At 32.5% G+C, this 21,949-nt stretch overlaps 1 protein-coding gene across 1 annotated transcript; it reads right to left on the bottom strand.

The window, feature by feature from the left end:
• Window positions 1-87: 87 nt before the first annotated feature.
• Usp15-31 (Ubiquitin specific protease 15/31) lies at window positions 88-20,965 on the bottom strand. The gene is made up of 6 exons (XM_964037.5): window positions 20,107-20,965; window positions 10,318-10,527; window positions 9,941-10,262; window positions 5,147-5,696; window positions 2,018-2,816; window positions 88-503 (listed from the first exon to the last, which is right to left on the bottom strand). The coding sequence occupies exons 1-6, from the start codon at window positions 20,815-20,817 to the stop codon at window positions 453-455; spliced, it is 2,643 nt and encodes an 880-aa protein (XP_969130.2). The 5' UTR covers window positions 20,818-20,965; the 3' UTR covers window positions 88-452.
• Between the last annotated feature and the right edge of the window lie 984 nt (window positions 20,966-21,949).

Consider the following 21,949-nt stretch of genomic DNA (forward strand, 5'->3'; position numbering starts at 1 on the left):
AACACATTCGACAGTTGTGATTGATGTGTTGCCGGGTCGAGGTAAATAAAATTCGATAATTGATGAAAAATTTATTAACCAGTGATGTAAACAAAGGGTAATAATGTTTATTCCAATTTAAGGCACGTTACACGTTACAGTACCGACTGCTACTATTTTAATCCTATAATAAGTGGAAATACTTTTATTTGGTATTTCAATGATGACTAGTAATTTAACAAAAAACAAAATAAAGCCATCAAAAGAACTGAAAACTTATTGTCGGTGATTAATTGCAAGATTACACAAGCTCAGTTAATATCACCACTAACAAAAACGGTATAAATACCCTCACAAAAAATAAATATTTACTTAAACGGTAAATAAAATATTAAAAAATAAAACAAATCTCTTAAATATCTGATTAAAACCCACTTAACAAAGGCAACTACTTAGTGCTTATTTACAAGTATTCAAACCGACTGTTGCGATTGGTTCAATTTTCGTACCGGCTGTGGCGACATCTGCAAAACTCTTGTTACAAAAAGGAACACAATCAGTTGTACAGTCACGATCATAAAGCATGTCAATCCTATAAGCAAGGGACTGAACTCAAACCGCAGCAACAAATCTTTTGGGTCACAAACGTCAATAAACATTCCTTCAGAGAATTCATGTGCTGTAAAGCATGACTTCGTGTTTTTACTTTTGCAACATCAACGATATTTTAATCGTGTAAATTAATAAATGTAATTAATTCACTCAAAATAATTATAACTGTATTACGTAAATTAGATGAGGAATTATTTAATGTGTTAGCATTTTAAGTAAAGTAAGGTTTTCTTTTCTAATTAAATAATAACTTGATTTTTAAGAGTTCCGACTAAACAACGTGATTATTCGTTTAGGGGTGTGAAAAATTAAAATGGTCGATTTACTGAAGACGAATTAAACTTTAATTGAATGTAGTTGTCATTTATTTAACAAATGTTAAATTAATCAGAAATTAAAATTTAATTGTAATTAAAATTAAATGTTGTGTAAACAAATCCTATGAGTTTTATTAGAATTAAGTAATAATTATAATTATAATTTAATGAGTAGTTTGATAGTGTCACAAAACAAAGACAATACCACATTTATATTTCCTAATTTATAACAGATTAAGGGCCGGTTTACGTTTAAACCGCAATTAAAATTTAATTCAAATTATATTTTCGTTAGAAAGATAAAACATCAAATTATTCTTTATCCATTTTACGCGATAAAGTCATTTGTGATTAATTAAAAGATGGTTTACGAAGGTCTTAATTATAATAAAATTGTAATTCGCGACTAAATTGACTTTTGTCAATGCAAAATAAATGGTATGGTAGCGCTCAGCTCCGTTTGCGTGTGCGTCATCTGACATTTCTGTCACTACGTTTACATAGCAGGGGCATAGCGGTGACAAACTATCAAATATTTTTTGAGGTTACGAAGTGTTTAAATTATGAGTTGTTACAAAAAATACAGATTCACAAAACAAGAACTAATAAACGCAGAATCAAAAACCTAACGAAACGCAAATCACAAAACACAATAAACGATCAGAAAATACTTGCGATTAACACCGATAACACTTTCGACAACCATGCGATGACGTCTATAATTTACTGTCAATGTCAGTTTGACAAATTCGTGACACTTGATGGTGTTGTCGAAGTGCATATGTAAATTAATGTTCAAGGATACCACCCTTAGATACCCCTTAGTTGTTTAAATTTGCATTGTTTTTGATAATTTTTTTACAGTTTTGTGTTGGTAATGAAAAAATTAAATTGATGACGCACACGCAAACCGAGCTGACCGCCACTATAACTTAGTTTGATTTAATTTAAAGTTGAATTAAATTGACTCGTTTTCTGTACACCGACTCTAATTATATTAATTGATAACATATCAAATAATGAATCCATGCCCTGGCAGGTTTTTTGTTATAGTTTGCGTTCTTTAGGGTTAACATTCTTTACGATCGTGACTGTACCAACTTACTTACCCAATTGAGCCTCGTCCTTGACACATTATCCGAGTGCCGGTGCACCGCAGCCGTCGTTGTGTACACTTTCCTGACCTCGGGCTCCGTCATCGTAACCTTGACCTCACCCTCTGACACCTCCTTGTCCATTTCGCCGCAAGAATTAATATAAATACTCGTCGTATACAACTTAACCTCTTCGGTACTCGTCGACTTGTCTAGAGATTTTCGTGGATTGGCAGCACTGTCGAGCGTATTCTGTGAATTACGCAACGCGACTTCTTCGCTCGTTTTCGTTTCTTCGTCAACTTTCGGCTTTTTCTCGATTTTGATGTTTTTCGGTGGTACAAATTTGGGCATTCTGGACACCCAATGGTCGGTGGAGGAGCCCACGGAACTGGTACTGGCCGCACTGCTGGTACTCGAGCCAACGTTACGCCGTTGGTAAAACAGGATGTAGGCACTGTTGTTGACCAAGAGGGCGCTGATGTCGTCGGTTTGTTTCGACAAGTTGGTGACTTTTGCGTCGTCGTAGAGGTACCACTGGTTGTCGTAGGGGTTTTTACAGGCGGCGGTGTAATGACCGGTTTCGATATCACTACCATGATGGTAGCAAATACCGTAAAGGTCGTACATGTTGTCGTTGGCGTTCGATTGTTTACGGGTACGTTTAAACGGACTCCAACCATTGGTCATTATCATCTGGTCCTCGGAGATGTTTTGGCCCTTATTGGCCAAATGGGGGCTCATGTCGAGGTTATAAACCGGGAAATCCACCATATTGATCAACTTGGCGCTGCTACAGCCCCGCAAAGTTTGCCTGAAATGTCAACAGTCAAAACTGGGGAATTTTATGTTTCTAAATTTTTTGGTTCGCCAAACCAAGTAGCACCCACAGTTGTTTGATCAGCCATTTAACTTTTAAAGCCAGCCACAGAAGTGCTTTGGTACGGTTTCTGTAACGTTGTACTGACCGATTTGGCGCTTTTTTAGCTTTTTTTTGTTGGTAACATTTTAAGCCTTCTTTTTAATTTATGAATCCTAGATTATAAACAGTATTTTAAAACACGCTTCCCATTGAAACGTGTTTTAAATTCCAACAAAAAAAATTTGAATGACACTCGCATCTTCTCGTTGCATAACAACAGTGCTGTTTTGTGTTTTTGCACTGGTATTATTAATAACTATACAACGTCTAGCAATATAAGGTCAAATGAAGCCATTTCGCTTTTGATGCAAAAATGGTTATATATTGTAGATAATTAAGAGCATAAACCTGTAAATGCTCCTAAGCATCCAGACAGAAAACTAAATAACTATAATATGGTAACACCAGATGTTAGACTCTCTTATAGCAATGGTGGATGTTACTTTCTTTTTTATGTGTTCATGATAAATAATACAGTAAAACCTCCCTTAATGAACACCTCCGAATAACGGACACCTCTTCACAACGGACATTTTTGTAGGAACGTAACAAAACCTATATTGAAATTTCCACCTCTCCACAACGGACAATTAAAAATTCCCCATCGGTGTCCGTTGTTGAGAGGTTTTACTGTATTAAGCTTTATATTTCTTCTCAGTAATTTTTTTAAGTTTCTGCGAACTGAAATGTATTGACAAATATGCATAACAAATATCCAAAAAAGTAATGTGCCTTCAAAATAACAGAAAATACAATAAATCTTTCATTGTAATTTTTTAATAACATTTTAAAAAAACATTTCTTTTGAAAAAAAATCTTTTTACAACTTTAGTAACGTTACACTTGTAATATATTGCGACGGTAAATTGATTAAATCTGCTGAAAAGTTATTGTTTATTCTTTTGTTGTAAATTTAGATGTCCTATCCCCTGGTACCAGCATTTAAAACTATAAGGCTGTGATGTGGAATAACATGTTAGTTTTCAGCTTAATTTTCCGTAGAATGTATTTTACAGCTATTTAGCTAAAATCTGGCTTCTAACAAAGTAGTGCCATACACTTTGTCTTTCTCTCTGTGAGGTAAATCACTCCAAAATTTATTTATTTATTATTTAATTAATAAATTTTTTTGTCCTTTGCCTTCCAACGAGCCACGAAATATAAAATATAACATTTTACACTTTTTTACCGCCCAAAATAGCGAATTATACTTTTCACATCTAGCAACTCTATTAACCTCTAAGGGCGTATGTTCGAGTATAATTGGTTGACACAAATTATGTAAAAATCGAAATAAAATAAACAGACATCTTCTTACTTCAAACAATAAATAATTATTAGAGAATTCCAATGTTGGAATTTTTTATGTATTTTTTAAAAAACATTCTTTGACATGAGACGTTTTTAAGAGCAGTGAAAAAAAAGTGCTTATTGTGCTGAAACCCACTTTGAGTTTCAATAAATTCCACAGCATCGATTGTAACCATTGGCCACAAATTTTAATTATAAAATGTAGCAGTAATTCATCAATAGCTAAAATGTTTCCACAGCTCCGTAACGGTAAAAAAACTATATCATGACCAGTGGAACTCTTAGAGCATAAAATTATGTATACATGACGTTTTTGCCTACTATATCAAAAATTTGGCAATAAAGTTCCAAAGGATGTATCTCAACGTACTGACTTTTATTTTTTAGTGACAGCTAACACAACGAAAATGTGGTTGTGATAAAATTCTAAGCAGTATTTTGGTCAATAAAGTTTTTAGCTAAAATCCAGAGTATAAACAGCCATTTTGTTTACTAATTCCAAAATTTCTAAAAAGCTGCAACAGTGATAACGCAGCGAATTGGCCTTCATGACTTATTAACTGCCAAAAAATTTTCACAGCTATTGATCTGTAATATGGTTGCAATAAGGTTTAGGAAAGCTAATAAAATATCCCAGAAATAGCTGTATATAGATTTTTTTTTTGCTGTTATAAGGCTTTTAACAAATTCCTTTAAGGACAATAATGTTGTGGGTGCATTTTGGCTCAGACATGTGTTGAATTGTATGATTTACTACTGACTGAAAAGCAATAAGGTAATTCACAGCAAAGAAAAACATTTGATTCGGCTTTAATGACGTTTTCATGACTATATTTTAGCTGCAGTTGCCAAATGGTTGAAGCTGTGCAACTTGGGATAAAGTATTTTGTAAAAAAAATATGTAAACTTACTGTCGAAACCGCTTAAAATGCACGACTAAAATGTCCGGCAACGACCACATGTCCAGTGTTTTCACCACCGGTTGGTACTGCTGACAATGGGGGCACCGCCACGCGTCCGTCAAAGTCTCCGCTTCGGTGTAATCCCTTAAACACTCCTCCAAAGTCAAAGGTGCGCCCCCTTGTAGCGCTTGCGCTTTCAATTGTTTCACGGACGAATGTTCCTCGATGATGTCCGTATCGTCGGCGATGATTGCATTTTTGGCACTCTGTGTAAATTCGATGACGAGTTTGACATGTGGTGGGCCCCCTTCTTCACTACATAAAGCCAGCGCTTGATCGACATCTTCCATAAAAAGTGGATGCTCGAGTTCGGGTTCGAGATAACAAGGAGGCTCGTTGTCGTTACAAGCCGGATCCGAAATGCGTATTTTGAAAACGCCTTTTGGTTGAGCTGAGGTGAGAATGTCGTCGTGGAGGATGGGGGCCATTTCTTTGAGGAGGAGTTTTTGGAGGTCCTCGTAGGAGGTTTCGCGGGAGACTTGCATCGTGTAGGGGCTGCCTGCAATCGAATGAAGAAAAAGACAAAAATTAGGGTAAGTCCGGGAAAGATTGACCAGTAGTTTTTATTGTTTTACGTTAAACCTTAAAATATTCTAGACTTAAAAGCACTGATAAAATAAAAAAACAATCAACACGGTGCTCAAAAACTAGCGCACCAACACAGTGGTACGTTAATGTTGACAAGCATGTGTAGATTACAAGAAATTTCCTAAAGTCATATTTAAAAAAAATTAGAGCTACAAACATATTTTGTAAACTTCTTCAGCTTTCATTATTGTTTAATTTTTTAAGTTTTACAGTAAATACTCATTATCTATCACAATAATGAATCACTATTTTTTATTGGTAAACTATTTTGCTTATTTAAAGCACGCAGCAGCTTTTTTTAAAGTGTCAGTGGCAACTTTTTAATGGTTTTTTATTACAATAACAATCAATTCCATGACAATGAAAGGTATACTGATCCCACATTACATTATTTCCAATATCAGTATTTATGATTTCAAAGTAAACCAATAAAAAAATAACGTAAAGAATTTGTGGATAACTGGTCTTTATAACACTTGCTCTATTTCGAACACTCCGACAACGCCCTCGTGCTCGAAAAATCGCGCGTGTTTTAAACACCTCAATATCCACTTATATAGTGGCGGTCAGCTCGATTTGCGTGTGCGTCATCAATTTCATTTTTTCATTACCAACACAAAGCTATAAAAAATTATCAAAAACAATGCAAATTTAAACAGCTAAGGGCTATCTAAGGGTGGTATCCTTGAACATTAATTTACATGTGCACTTCGACAACACCATCAAGTGTCACGAATTTGTCAAACTGACATTGACAGTAAATTATAGACGTCGTCGCATGGTTGTCGAAAGTGTTATCGGTGTTAATCGCAAGTATTTTCTGTTCGTTTATAGTGTTTTGTGATTTGCGTTTCGTTAGGTTTTTGATTCTGCGTTTATTAGTTCTTGTTTTGTGAATCTGTATTTTTTGTAACAACTCATAATTTAAACACTTCGTAACCTCAAAAAATATTTGATAGTTTGTCACCGCTATGCCCCTGCTATGTAAACGTAGTGACAGAAATGTCAGATGACGCACACGCAAACGGAGCTGAGCGCTACCATACTTTAATATATAATTTTTAATTTACTATCAGTTTACTAGAAGTTCTTTGAATGAAAAAAAAAAATATCAAAAAAATAAAAATTTGTAAATGTGCCAACACTTCCTTAAGAAACCGTTTCGAAAATAATTCATTTTTATTGTTGATCAATTTTATTGCGGTCACGATTGTTAGATAACGTTGCCACATATCATTCATTAAAAATGAATAATTAATAAATTTTTTTTTATTAAAATGTGTTCTTTTTTAGTTAAAAGTGTTACTTTAAGAATTGTTATTAACTATTACTTATTTTTTGGTCAAAGTTCAGGCGGCAAACAGCTAACATTAAATAAAGACGTTTTCATTTCCAAGACTAACAAAATTTTATTACTTCAATATTTTTTAAAAATAAGGTATGCATGTGCACGGAACTCAGAAAAAAAAAATGCTCTTCTTAAAAAATTAAATTTTACCCTTCTTCCCATAAAAAATAAGTTAGCCTTGTATTCCCAGAACAAATGAAATTAATAGTTTATAAACACCTGAGACGACAGAATTTAAATACTTTTAAGCATACACCAAATTTCAATAAGATTTGATAAATAGTTTTTATTATATTTAACTGTATCGATGTTTTTTAAGGACCCTGTATAACCTGTATGTGTTAACATTTCTCTACCACATATCATTGAGTTGATACGCGGGTTTTTAAGCACCCTGTACACATTCTGAGAAAAACATTTTTTCTAATTCAACTTTTATATTCAATTTTAAATAACCTCGCAGTTTATTGTTTTGTCGGAACATTCCAGCTTTAATACGTTTTAAGCAGAGCTATACGAGAATTTTTTTAGACAGCATGAAGAAAAATATACTTAATATTTTCCAACTAAAGAAGACTTTCTTGGTTTTTCCCCTAAATACATACAGCTGTCAATAGAAACAAACATGACAGTGTCAAAAATTAATTGACAATCTTTGTAATTCAGTAAAGTGATCAATCTTACACAAGTTAAATAATTAACTTGTCCCTTTTTTATTAAACCAACTGTACCTATTTATTGAACCCTTTTTATTTATTTATTTATTTTGATAGCAAAACAACTCTGTCGACAATTCATTGGAATGAAGTCACGATTTCTGATTTTCAAGACGGTTATTCCACTATTTACCAACGGAAAAATTGTGAGAAAAAAATGTTTTCCGTTAAAACAAAAATAGGTAAACTAAATAAAAATAAAAAATAAAAATCATAGTTTTGTGCAGATTTGTAAAAAAATGGTCCAAATATCCCTGACTTACCCTATGTAGATAGCTCGGATTAGATCGGATAAAGCATAAATTTAGAATGAAATTTCCCGAAATAAACGTCATCTGTTATTTACGTAAATATTTGAGATAAATCGGAAAAGGGCAAACGATTGTATTGTTTATTTGTGTTATTTCGAAATGTCAGGGATGAATTCAACTGGCGATTTTTATTATGTTTTTATGATTGTCGTAAAAATACATATATTATCATAAAAAAATTGATGAAAGAGAGGGAAAAGGTGACAATTTTGTGATAATAAATGGGTCATCATGTCTGGGCAATTAGCTAACGTTTGAATCATCTTCATTACGGCCAAGGACGTGCGCGTAATTTTTGCTTGATCGGACGACCTAGAGGGAGCGAGAGAATTAAAGTCTTATAGTTTCCCAGGGTTTTAGCCATAAATATGTATATCCGAATCATTTCCAGATTAAATCCAATCCAAAATAAAAATGCAATTTCCGACTGCTCTTAAAATTAAAAAATGTATTCTAGAAGGCTAGGGCTTTGTTTCTTTGTATTATTCGGAAATAAAATTAACTAGACGCCCTCTGGTGATGACTTTTGAACTATGTCGAAAACAGTAAAGAAATTTTCGTAATGCCACATTTAACTGACATTTAATGAATTGTTCAACAATTTTGCGTGTATAGTGTTAATTACTTACAATAGAAAGAATTACTTTAAAAGTACGTGGTGGTAAATACTAGCGTTGACTTTGGTTCTGTAGTTTTTCGTGGTATAAAGTGTTTATTGTTGGAACTTGAAAGTGGATAAAATGTGAAAAATATTTAAATTTTGATTACAAAGTGTTATCAAACAGTTGTCTAATTAAAGATTATAAGTAATGGATCACAGCGAACACAAAGTTTGGCTCAAGAAACCAATAAATTAGTGAAGTGTTATGAATTTTAGGTTAGAATTTTCCACTGAAAAAATCATGAAATGCTGCGGTAAATCTACAAAACTACAATAAAGATTAACAACTGCTGATACATTTAAACGTAAATTATGCCAAAAGGTAGGCTTTTCAATGTCTTTGTAATAATTTTCCAATAAAGAAAGTGAACCAAACAGTCATTCGTTATTCGTGTTTTCCTCGTCATCTCTCATTTATCAACATAAGTTTCTTGCATCAAAGATGCAATAATCATTCCGCATAGGCAATGTAATAATTGTGAAGCCCCAAAATTCGTACAACGCTCAAAATATCCGAATAAACATTTTCCCGCCATTTATGGTTACTGTTTTCGACCTAGCTCAGTGGCGCCCCCAACGGTAATTTTACTTCCGAATAATTTGTAAAAGCATGGCACAACCTTTTAGAGAATAAATTGAATGATAGAGAATGTTATATCTCTATCTTTGTCGCAACTTGAAAAAATGTGATGACTGCATTATTCTTGCCCTCGACCTATCTTTTACCAACAATTCGGAACAATTTTAAACGCATTTTCCGTGAAAACGGTAAAATTTAAAGACTCAGCGAATGTAATAAATAAAAATTGAATTAAAACCCTACAAAATAGACGGATTTATTTTGACCTGTGGCCAAAATAAAACATAAATAAAAATAAAAAAGTACCCGAAATAAAAAAATAAAAAGTTTATTCGTTTATTTATTCGTTATTTTTTATTTTATTTTATTTATTTTATTTATTCTATTTATTTTATTTTATTTATTTTAATTATTTTATTTATTCGTTAAATTACTGTACAAAAAAATTTAAAAAAAAAGTCAAAATTTTGCGGAATTAAAAATTAGATAAAAGTGAACTTTATTGCTCTTGTTGCAGAAGGTATTAACCTTGCACTTACCGAACCTCTTAAAGCCATCTCCCTCTTGAACCACATTAATCCAACACAACAAAATATACGCACTGGTCGTGTCCTCTTCCAGATCCTTCAATTGCGCTACTTCGATGCAATAGATCGGATCAATCTCACTTATAATATTCACCGATTGCGTGTCGGTAAAAGTCCTCAAAAACCCCGTTTCTCCAATTTCGGTAATTAACATATTGGCACGTTCGATGGACGTGTCCGATTCGAGGATATCCCTCAATTCTGAAACGGTAGCTCCCGATGGTAAACTCAAACCGATTTGGACCTGTCTTGGCTGCTGCGACGTATACAACACCTGTAATAATTTTCAAACTAGAGCGGAAAGTTGCGGATTTTTTAATTACACTCACCGTGACATAGATCGATTGTTTGCTGAATTGGGGCAATTGCACGGAGATACATTGGAACGGATCGAAGGTGTTGGATTGGGTGCGGCAACGGGAACAACTCAACGATGACCGGTACTGGGCCTGGAACACGCCCTGGATGAAGGAATTGTTGCACCGTTTGTAGTTTTCGAGGGTTTCGGCGGCGATCACCTCGTCCGAACGGCCGGAAGTCTGAAAAAATAGGGGAGAAAATAACTAAGGTGTCCAGCTCGGCACCGCCTCGGTCTATTTCACGTATCGGGTGTATTAAAAGTCGCAGATAGGGCCTTAAGAGCAGGTACATAAACTACGCAAAATACTATTTTCGATTTTCGTTTTCTAAACAAAGACTAAAATCAAAAACAAAAAATAGCAACGCCGTATACATTACCTACAACTGGTCTTCTTAATTCATTTCAAAAACCAAAAAAAAATGTTTTCTAACAATTCATTTTGAAAAATTGGATAATAAATCAACTACACACTAAAACATATCATTAAAAACAAAGTTAACGGGTCTGCTTTTCTGACAATTCCACAATAAAGTAAGTATTATAAGCAACTTTTACGAGCTGTTGCATCTTAAATCAGATGTCATACATAATTTTTTTTATAATTTCTTAGTGGTCAGTAAGACCATCATTGCAAAAATCCAAATGATCCAATTCACAATCTTCCTTAAAAAATTATACAGAGTGATTCAAAAGTATCGAAACAACTGCCGTATTCAGTTCAGTAAAGCTTAAAAATGCAGTCAAGCAACTTGATTTTTAATTTATAATATGTGTATTTTTTATGTATTTGTTATCCTTAGCAACCGTTTTAATTGTTGTTCTTTTGTTTCCAGTGTTTTCAATTTTAATTTGTTGTGGAATTCAAAAAAAAAATATCTGACCCTCTGAGGTGTTAAAAATTTAATCAAAAAAAATTTTTTTGAAGAGTTATACAGAGTGTTCGCAAAGTTGAGGCGTTCCTTTTAAGCGGTGCTAGCCATTGTTCTTAAGAGTTTTAGCCTAAAACACCTTAATAAAATGTTGATGACAACGAAGGTACAATAACTTCTTTTTTTGAAATTTTGGACACCAACCCTGTTCAGATCAAAAAAATCAAAGAACCATTGGCGTAATCAACAAAAAGTGTTACAATTGTCATCTAATTAGTCGGATAGGCTCACTATTACAATAATAACAATCTTACAAATTTCATGAAATTGTGTTGGCATTGCTATCAGGAGCAGCTGCGGCATTCAAAGTGTACTTAGATCATGAAAAAATAAAAATAAAAAAACATTTTCGAAAATCTGGTATCCACAATAATGAAGTAGATGTTTTTGAAGCGCTCATCTCGAAACGGGAGTTAGACAGGACCGACAAGACTCAAAATTTTAGAAAAACTTAAAATTATCTCCGTTATTAAAAACATTTTATTAAAATGATTTAGGCTAAATCTATTAAAAATAATGTATCTCGTGTTAAAAGGAACACCCTGTCCCTAGAAGCGGACACCAACGCTGGTCCCGTTAATAGAGTGTCCTCTTAAAAAAATATTAAAGTATACATAGACACAAACTAGAAAAAAAATATTAAAGAAGTAGAAGCATAATACTATTAACTATTTCTTGAAAAAATTTTTTTTTCAAATTTTGCTACATGTCAATGAAATAAAACCTGTACCCATTTATGTGATTTCTCGAATTTTCTGATAGGTGGTCATGATAATAATTAATAAGTTAATAACAGGCGCATATGGCAAGCTGTCAGCTTAAAGGAGAAATTTTATGTTCAAGAATTCTAATTACATTGTCCGCGTCCGTTTATTGGACAGTCCGCTTAAAACAGAAACAATATCATTAGCTCAAAACGAGACCAACAAAGATGTCCATTTGTCAAAGAAGTCCGCTCATAGGAGGTGTCCGTTGAGAAAAATTTCACTTTATAACGAGCTAAAAAGTCCATTATTGACCTAAATAATTGAAAAATAAATATTTTTTACAAAAGCCCGAGATATTAACCCTCTGCATCACCTAAAATTATTTTTAAATATATAGTGTGTCTCAAAAATTAACAACAATACAAACATGTTTTTTTTATTGGAACAGTTTAATTTTTATTGCATTTTTGGACGTAGCTTTTAATACTTGTATTTATCGTTTCTGCATAGTTTTTTAAATAATTTGTTTTTTTCTGGCAAAAACAGACTTAAATCTGTACCAATCGTTTAGCATACTGCGATTAGAAACGTAGAAAAATTAAGTTTGTTCAGAGTTAAATAACTTGAAAAAGTTGTTGTTTTTGCTTCTCAAAGATTATTAAATTGACTATCTAAAAACTTTCCTAATTGACTGTTCATTAACTGTATATTTTTAGAGAAACAATTAAGAAGTCGTTTAGATGCGAAAATAATAAATAGGGTGTACCATTTAAAATTTTAAAAAAATGTTTTCGGTAAATAATCAAATTATTTAAAAAACTAAGCAAAATCGAGCAATAATTATTTAGTTTAAAAACATCAGTGTTGAAAGTTGCATCAAAAAATGCAAAAAAATACAGTGTTCCATTAAAAAAAACATAGATTTGTAGCTAATTTGGGAAACAGCCTGTATACTTGAAAATAATTTAAGTGAGTCAGAAAATTAGTATCTACAGCTTTTGTAAGTAAAACATTTTTCTAACATGCAAAGGTCAATAATAGGCTTTTTCAAAGCGTTAGGACACCCTATATGAATGTATAGAGTGATAATGATAAGCAGAAAGATTTATGGAATTATGGTGATTAAATTTGTTCTGAGTGACATTAATTAATTTTGTGTGAATCGTTCATTCAAAAGAGTATAAGCCAACCCTAGTCAAGAACGACATAAATTATTACAATATTCTTCCTCAATAGAATTTGAATTATAGAGCGTTTTCCTTCCACAACCGTCAATTTTTAATGTTACTTTCTCTTCGCATTTCCTCGACACATGAAATTATAAAAGTCTATCCGTGTCGTAAAAATGACACCGGAATTTCAGAAAGTAGACCTGAAAACTCCACCCAACAATTTCAGAAAGATCGAAACATTCATAAAAAAAATAATCCGATTATATCACGTCGAAGCGATCGATTTGCTTATTATTTTATCAACCATTCATAACTAAACACACCTTGAAGCCTGACGTTAATTAATCATCTAGACGACGACAATGCCTAAAATTAGGTAAAAATATCACGTCATGAAAGTGTAATCAACCCACGAATTAAAAAATAAAACAACAAATAAACAACAAACAACACAGACACGCAAAGCATCCATCAAAAATTAGGTCATAAAATTACAATCAACGATCCCAAATCGACAATTCTTCAGTTAAATTATGAGTTATGAAAATCAGTCGATTATCTTTTATCAAACGGAAGGTGTGACTCATGTGATATTACTGCGGGAAAAATTAAACTTCGAACTGGCTATTGGCCGACAAAAATTTGTTATGTTGGTGTTAGTCATGAGTGGGAGAAAAAACAACTCAATTATTCACAGGTGGCATGATATGCTCCAACGATAAGTTTATTTATTAATAAACATAGTAAAAAATGCATTATTTTCATGCAATCAAGCAAACATGTGTCAAAAATGACAAATGCACTCGTCAGAGGCCACTTTGATCAGAAACGAAGGCATCAATTTCTTATAAAATTAATGAACAATTGTTTACATTTCGCCGTTTATCTAATCGTTCTTTTCTTGACAAAACGTCCAAGATTAGAACATGTATGTCGTATCACCGACTACTTGATCTCTAAATAAATTAAACTGACGCGTGATTAAACAGAGAAATAAACGTGATAACATAACATTTTAAAAAAGTGCTCTAATTATAACAATTTTTTGCCACTTAACGACTTCCGACTGTCTGCAACTTCCTGCGGACGAGCGTTTATAAAATCAGCATAATTCAATTAGTGAAAAATTGAATTAATTCAATCGTGGGCGTTTCCAACGCGTTTCTCTTTTCGGAATTTTTTCTGTTTTCGTTACCAATTAGAGGCAATTGCGCATAATTAGATCACAAATTGTTGTTATTGGAATTTCAAGTTCGATGAGATATTTTTTTCTACAATGTTTTGATCGTTTCCATTCTCGGGGCGTTTGTAGGTTGCGGTCGCCAGTGATGATAAAAATCTATCAAGGATGACCTACTTCCTATGTTGCTCATTCATAAGGGAGAAAAATAGACAAATAATTAAGTTGGATAAAATTATCGATGACTAACGGTCCAAGGTTGGCGACTAAATTATTCATTAATAAAAGTTCACGAAATTTTGCCACTCAGTCTGAAAACTACAAATCTGTCGTCACAGAAATCCGCTCCCTCCTTTTGTCTATTCAAACGCCTCGAGACTTGGGAATGCCAAGAATGCGACCGAATCGATTAAAAGCTCGTCTCGAGCTCGACTTTTATAAATATAAGGCGTCCCCTCATCTTCAAAAGAATGCTCTTCCTTCGACAGGAAACGGACGAGTTGAATTACGACTCGCGTATCCTCCCGTCGAGGGGAAGTCACGTGTTTTATGGCCGAGTGGCCATGACACGATTTTGTTTTTTCACGAGCAACGCGGCGAACAAATTTTTTTAATGGTACTACCCGTATGAATACTGAAAAAAATCGACTTTCTCTTTCGGTGATTTACATGTTATAAACACACTCTCCAAATCGGAAAAATGAGGAAGGTCGCCGGAATATTTCAGTGGCTAGTTTAGGAAAATTCGGCCCGTCCAGGTGATGATGACAATGAAACAAACTATAATTAAAACCGAAATGATTGGGCGAATTTCTAGGTTCAGAAGTCACGCGTTAATGACGATTTGGTCTAGAAACGTCGATTTTGTAACACTAACTGTAAAGTTTATTGACCAGATAAATAGAATAAATATTGTGCTCTATGCAACAGTTTATTTCTGATCTAGTCTCAGATGTGTGAATACTTTTCACTGAGTTTTTTAATTGACATTGTTTCAAGCCACCTTTGTTAACTGTTTCCATGGCACAGCCAACTAAACTACTTTTTTATTTTATTATCACTATCATAAATATGGTCGACCTGTGGCAATAAATCACAGCGAATTTTTTATAATTGTTGACTTAATTGTTAAACACTTTAATCAAGGTCACGAGTAAAAACTGTCGGTAATAATAAAAACAGTAAATATTACATAAAAAAAAACTGTTATCGTAGTTGGCAACGACACCGAAATAATCGTGTTTCGATACGAACATTTCTCTCATTTGTTTGCAATTAAACGAAATTGTAGGGAAAAAACACGCAATGTTTGTACAAAATTTGATAAGCATTGATGAAACTGGATTTTTTTATAAATAACATTATGCAGAATAAAAGGAATCTTCAGTAACTTTATACAAATGGTTATTATCTACTGTTCCAAATGACCCAAAAAAACTTACTAGATGTAGGTAAAATGGATAAATTGAAATGATTTTTACCACAGAAACTGTACTTAACCTTTGAAAGCTGCAATCTAACACATAGTATTTATATTTGCTTATCAGTGTTACTTTACCATTAACAAAAATAATAACCGAAACTCTTAGCTAAAACACCCTGTAATATTGAAAATTCAATAAAGAAGATGCAAAAATAAATATTTAGTTATAACCAACTTATTATGCGTACAAAACGAATCTTGGTGATACTAACAGAAACTCAATTTTTATTCGAAAACCCATTTTACGTCCAATCGCGTAGCCTGAAAGGCACATGCAAATAAATTTGTATAGTTGCCTTAGCAATGCATCGAAGTATTTCTGTAATTGGAATAAATTGATAACAGAAAAAAAACAGGTGACTTCTTCTTAGGTTGGTAACTATTGACTTAAATGAAGTTGTAGTTTTTAATTATGTACTGATGCTAGAACACGGTACAGTTTGACGTAATATTTAGTCAATATTGACAAATTAAGATTACAATAATTTAGGAATTTTACAGTTGTTGCGAAAAAAAAAAAATCTCTTCCGCTGTTTTTTTAGGTTTCTTGCAGTATACTTGAAATGACATTTGACAGCTTGGAGGCAACTAAATATACATGTTCTTATCATGTACTTATTTTAGATACTATTTTCCCATTTTTCTTTTTAATTTCAACCTAATTTCAACCTAATTTCAACATTTAAATAGATACAGTGTGAATCAGAAATACATGTCTTAATTTTATCACGTAATAAAACTCATCAATTTCTATACAACTTATTGCAAAATTCTTATTTATTATTTTCACGGTTTTCCTTTTTTCTTTTGTGCAGTATTTAATAATAAATTAGTTTGTATTATTTTTATATTCATAGCAACAGTTTTCATTGTTGTTTTAAATTGTTTAAGATGTCTGTTTCTATCACAACGAAAATAATTTGGCACATTTATTTTTGTACCCATCGGCGGATATCATCTTTCCCAAATTTTAAGTACATTTGCAAAACTTTTCTTTAGCTTTAATAACTGATTAACATACACCATGTACAAAAATCTAGACCTACTACTTTTAGGCTTTAATGGACAAATTACATATACCGGATATATATATATCCTAAAGATTATAATACAAAAGTATTATTAGGTAAGACTTTTTTTCTACTTTTTAATTGTTTCTTAAACACTGTGTACATTTTGACGTAATATGGTCTCAGTATTGACAAATCAAAATCAAAATTTTGTAATATTATACTTATAATATTAATTTGTAATATTACACTGTCTCTACTTAGAGAGTTGAGAAAAATAAATGAAAACAAAAAAAATTGGCCCACTTTGTGATTCAATTTTTTTGTTGGAATGAGATTTGATAGCTTTGTTGTAACCAATAAGTAAACAAATACCACTTTTATCAATGATATTCTCGGTAGTGTATTACGTGTTACTAAATCAACGTAAACTCTGTAATTTAAGACACAGTAAAAGAGGATGCAACAGATAAATTTCAATTTTTTTACGTAATTATGAATTACATAAACAAGTTATCTCAAAATTTATCGAAAAATACAACAAACTAGGTTTGGTGTACGCTACCAAAAGAATCTTATTTGGAAATTCTTTTCCCGACCCTAGACAAATCACGCAAAAGCAAATACTGTAGAACCTTTGGCAAAAACTGTCAAATTTCATAATTAATTTTCTCTTATAATTGGTGAATTTTCTTGAGCAATGAATTCCATTAGGTACAACATAAAATTATATAGAAGACTATTATTTAATGATTAAGAGCCGGTTTACAGAACATTTTAATTGCAATCAAATTTTAATTCGAGATTAACTTAACATTTCTCAGTGCATTTTAAACGGCAACTTAATTCGAAGTAGTTTAATTCTAACTTAAATCTTAATTTCGCTTTCTGTAAACTGGTTCTTAGACTTTAAAGTCTAAATTTATGCACTTTTTTATTAAAAAAAATAAAAAATCCGGTTGCCATTTTCTCTAAAGGTATGAAATTGAATGTACTATCGAACAAATTGAAAATGAGGCCTCAATAAACCAGCCCCTGCCAGGTATTGACAAACGACAAGTTAATCGCGAATAAAAATCGAGATGCGATTAACACGTTCTGTAAGTCGGCCCTAAGTTTTCTATTAATCTTGTAATTGTCATCAAAAACAAACCAAAATTATTTATTTAATTTAACCAAAAAAAACCGCAAAATTATTTGAAATTTTTAGTTCTACTACAAAATTTATTTATTGGTAATTGTAATTATAGCAAGTACATGCTTTAATTAAATAAAAATAATATATTTTTAATGATAAATAGTTTAAAGAAAACCATTTCTTAAAGAAAATTATGCATTAATAAGATGAAATTGACAAAAAAGACATATTATTATTATTATTAATGTAATATTTTTTTTGATAATCTGTTTTTCAAAATAAAATTAAGTAATAAAATTTCTGTGCGAAACAGACTTTCTTTATTTTAAACTTGATTTTATGAAAAACAAACATATTAATAATTTATAAAAGTTAATAACTTACCTATTTTTATTTTCTGAAATTTTAAAAATACAAATATTCAGAGCTAATTCTTATTAAATAGTTCCAACTTATTTACGCTTATGTAAAAACAACTCAAGAGATTTTTTAGATTTGACATCGAAACAAATTAGATTTGTCAATCTATTATGTGAAAATTATAATTTTCAAACAATGATAAAGATAAACAAAAAATTGCTGACTTTTTCGTTAAAAAATACATTTTCAGATAACCTGACGTTTGTCAAAGAATTAGTTTAATTCTGAATTAAATTTTAATTTCGCTTTTTGTGAAAATAATAATAAAGGAATTAATCTCGATTATTGAGGCGTCATTTTCACTTTGTTCGACTGTACACATAATATAAACTTAGTAAGTTGCATAATCTGTCGCAGAAATTGGTTAAATACGTCTGTAACTGTGGTATAATTACAATAAAACGTAATCTAGTGAAAAAAAATGTGCTATTATTAGGTACACCTTGGCTTAAATAAAGTTAAAGCGTTTCTGGAACACTGTAATTCGGAAGTAAAATTACCGTTGGGGGCGCCACTGAGCTAGGTCGAAAACAGTAACCATAAATGGCGGGACAATGTTTATTCGGATATTTTGAGCGTTGTACGAATTTTGGGGCTTCACAATTATTACATTGCCTATGCGGAATGATTATTTCATCTTTGATGCAAGAAACTTATGTTGACAAATGAGAGATGACGAGGAAAACACGAATAACGAATAACTGTTTGGTTCACTTTCTTTATTGGAAAATTATTACAAAGACATTGAAAAGCCTACCTTTTGGCATAATTTACGTTTAAATGTATCACCAGTTGTTAATCTTTATTGTAGTTTTGTAGATTTACCACAGCATTTCATGATTTTTTCAGTGGAAAATTCTAACCTAAAATTCATAACACTTCACTAATTTATTGATTTCTTGAGCCAAACTTTGTGTTCGCTGTGATCCATTACTTATAATCTTTAATTAGACAACTGTTTGATAACACTTTGTAATCAAAATTTAAATATTTTTCACTTTTTATCCACTTTCAAGTTCCAACAATAAACACTTTATACCACGAAAAACTACAGAACCAAAGTCAACGCTAGTATTTACCACCACGTACTTTTAAAGTAATTCTTTCTATTGTAAGTAATTAACACTATACACGCAAAATTGTTGAACAATTCATTAAATGTCAGTTAAATGTGGCATTACGAAAATTTCTTTACTGTTTTCGACATAGTTCAAAAGTCATCACCAGAGGGCGTCTAGTTAATTTTATTTCCGAATTTTAACGTAACATTCTTTCAATATTGACAAATTCAGATAAAAATATAGGAATTTTACAAAAAGCAGACAGTTGACAAAATAAACAAGGAAAAAACGTAGAAACTTTCGCATTCTTTATGATATCTGATTAGTTTTTTGTTAATATTTTTTTGATTCATCACTTTTCGTAACTTTTTATAATTTCCTCTTTCAAATAAAACAAACATGAAATATCATAGCCTACTAATACACAATTGATAACACCGTACAACTGTTTATTGCAGTGTAAACAAAAACCACTTTAGTCAATGATACTCGTCTCGGCCGTGTTTCCCGTTATGAAAATGCGTATTTCCCCGAAATCGGCCAAAAAAACTTGGTCCACATTTCATTTGACAGGCGACGTGACCCATTTATTCGGCAAAAAAATAACTTTATATGCGAAAAATGTGACCCGGAAGAGGGACAAAAGTGAAAGCTCACCTTAATCAGCTTATACTTCTTCTTGGAAGCCGTATTGAGGTCCTCGTGCACCTTATCCAGCAGCCACTGCAAGAACTCGAGGGCGTCGTGCTGTTGGTTGCCCTTGTATTGGCTCCCGTGTCTTTCCACCACTTGCTTGAAGCTGGTGCTCAGCTCGGGGCTGTACTGACAGGCCCACAGGGCCTTCAGCAGCAGCGCCAACTGTTCCGTAATCTCGCCCTTCGTCCCGAACTTTTTCGAATTGAGTTTATTCCGCCTCGAGAGGTCGATTTTATACCGATCCAGAACGAAATACTCGGCCAAGACGTCCGTATGCGAGATGCATTGCAGCACAGCGTTGATGAAGCACGTATTCCCGTGGTTCTTGAGCCCTGTGACGCCCGGCGTGTCGTCGGGGCCCCACGTCTGGAGCCCCACGGGCGGCACGCGCGAGTCCCCGTTGATGACGGGGACGCCCCCGATGTGCTGCGCGATTTTGTTGATGAACTTGCGGATGGACGGCCGTCTGAAGACTTTCTTGTCCTCGGGGTCGGAGTCTTTGGGGCGGCGTTTCGACGCGTTGAAGGGGTTCCGGGGCAGGGTGAAGGTCCGCTTGAGTTTGGAGAGTTCCACGGATTGGGGAACGGGGGACTCTGGGAGGAGTGTCATCGTGTTGTTGAGTAGGTCGCCAGCTGATGTTGATTTTATCACGGGAGGTGGAGTTTCGCACATAATCACATCATCGGAAAGGGTGACTTTGCACCGAGGGCATTACGAAAGACACTTAGCACAAGACGCGCCAGACGACACTTGTCAAATGTCAGCCATTTGTCAAAAGTTCGAGAATAAGCGTGGGCCAATCAGATTCAAGCACTGACGGGACATCTGACGGGAAAAAAATTATCAATGTATCACTGGTTGCCTAGACCCGAAACAAAAAATAAATGCCACAATGAAGGCAGTTTGTAATACAATCAGTTAAAAACTTAACACAGTTAAGTAATTTTTTAAATATAAAACACAATTTAGTACATTACATTCACTATAAGTTATAAAATTACGTGTTAAAATGTAGTTAAAAAATTGTAGGTAGATTAGATATAGACAACCATATATACCCATAAAAAACAATAAAGCACTCATTTAAAACAATACATTTGATTTGTCAATTTTATAGTTTTTTAGATTTACATCTAAAGATTTTTTGTTTTTTAGGCTTCCAGTCTTTCAATCTCAAAGTTTCTTTTTGCTTTCATCACTCAGTTTTTAAGTTTCTCAGTACTTTAGCTTAATTTTCCCATATTTTTCATTAATTTCCAATTTTTTTTTCAGTTTATTGTATTACTGTTTTTAAGTTTTTTAGCTTTTCAGTCTCTTATAGTGTACTGTTTTATTTATACAGAATGTAATAATGTTTCGAATTCCTAGTACTAGAGTCTTTCCAGTTTCTATATTTTTTCTATAACTTAGTTGAGTTAATAAAAATTAAATAAATTTTAACCTCACTATTTTTTAGTAGTTTGTTTTTAAACTTATTATTTTTTTAAAGCTGCACAGTCTCCTAATTCTGAAGATTCACGAGCCTTATAATTTATCATTCACGTCATTATTTTAGTTAAGCCACTTTGGAAAATGACTTACTTTTAATTTTTAATTTTTTAATTAACTATGTATCTCAACCTAAAAAATGAATTAAAATTTTTTGACAGAAAAATAAATTAATTTTACAACAGAATTTTTAAAAGAATATTTAGGTTCAACAATTATTGAACTTCTTTTTTGTGGAGTAAAAAATTTGAAGTTTTTTACAAAATGTATTTGCTTCTGTTTTTGTAATAAAATTTATTATATTTTTATTTCCGAA

The sequence above is a fragment of the Tribolium castaneum genome, chromosome 6, assembly GCF_031307605.1.
Source record: "Tribolium castaneum strain GA2 chromosome 6, icTriCast1.1, whole genome shotgun sequence".
NCBI lineage: Eukaryota > Metazoa > Arthropoda > Insecta > Coleoptera > Tenebrionidae > Tribolium > Tribolium castaneum.

Coding starts and splice junctions, on each gene's coding strand:
- Usp15-31 (XM_964037.5), bottom strand. CDS start 20,817: ATGTGCGAAACTCCACCTCCCGTGATAAAATCAACATCAGCTGGCGAC. Junction 10,528..20,106: donor AGAAGTATAAGCTGATTAAG/GTGAGCTTTCAC, acceptor CTATTTTTTCAG/ACTTCCGGCCGTTCGGACGA. Junction 5,697..9,940: donor AGATGGCTTTAAGAGGTTCG/GTAAGTGCAAGG, acceptor ATTCGATTGCAG/GCAGCCCCTACACGATGCAA.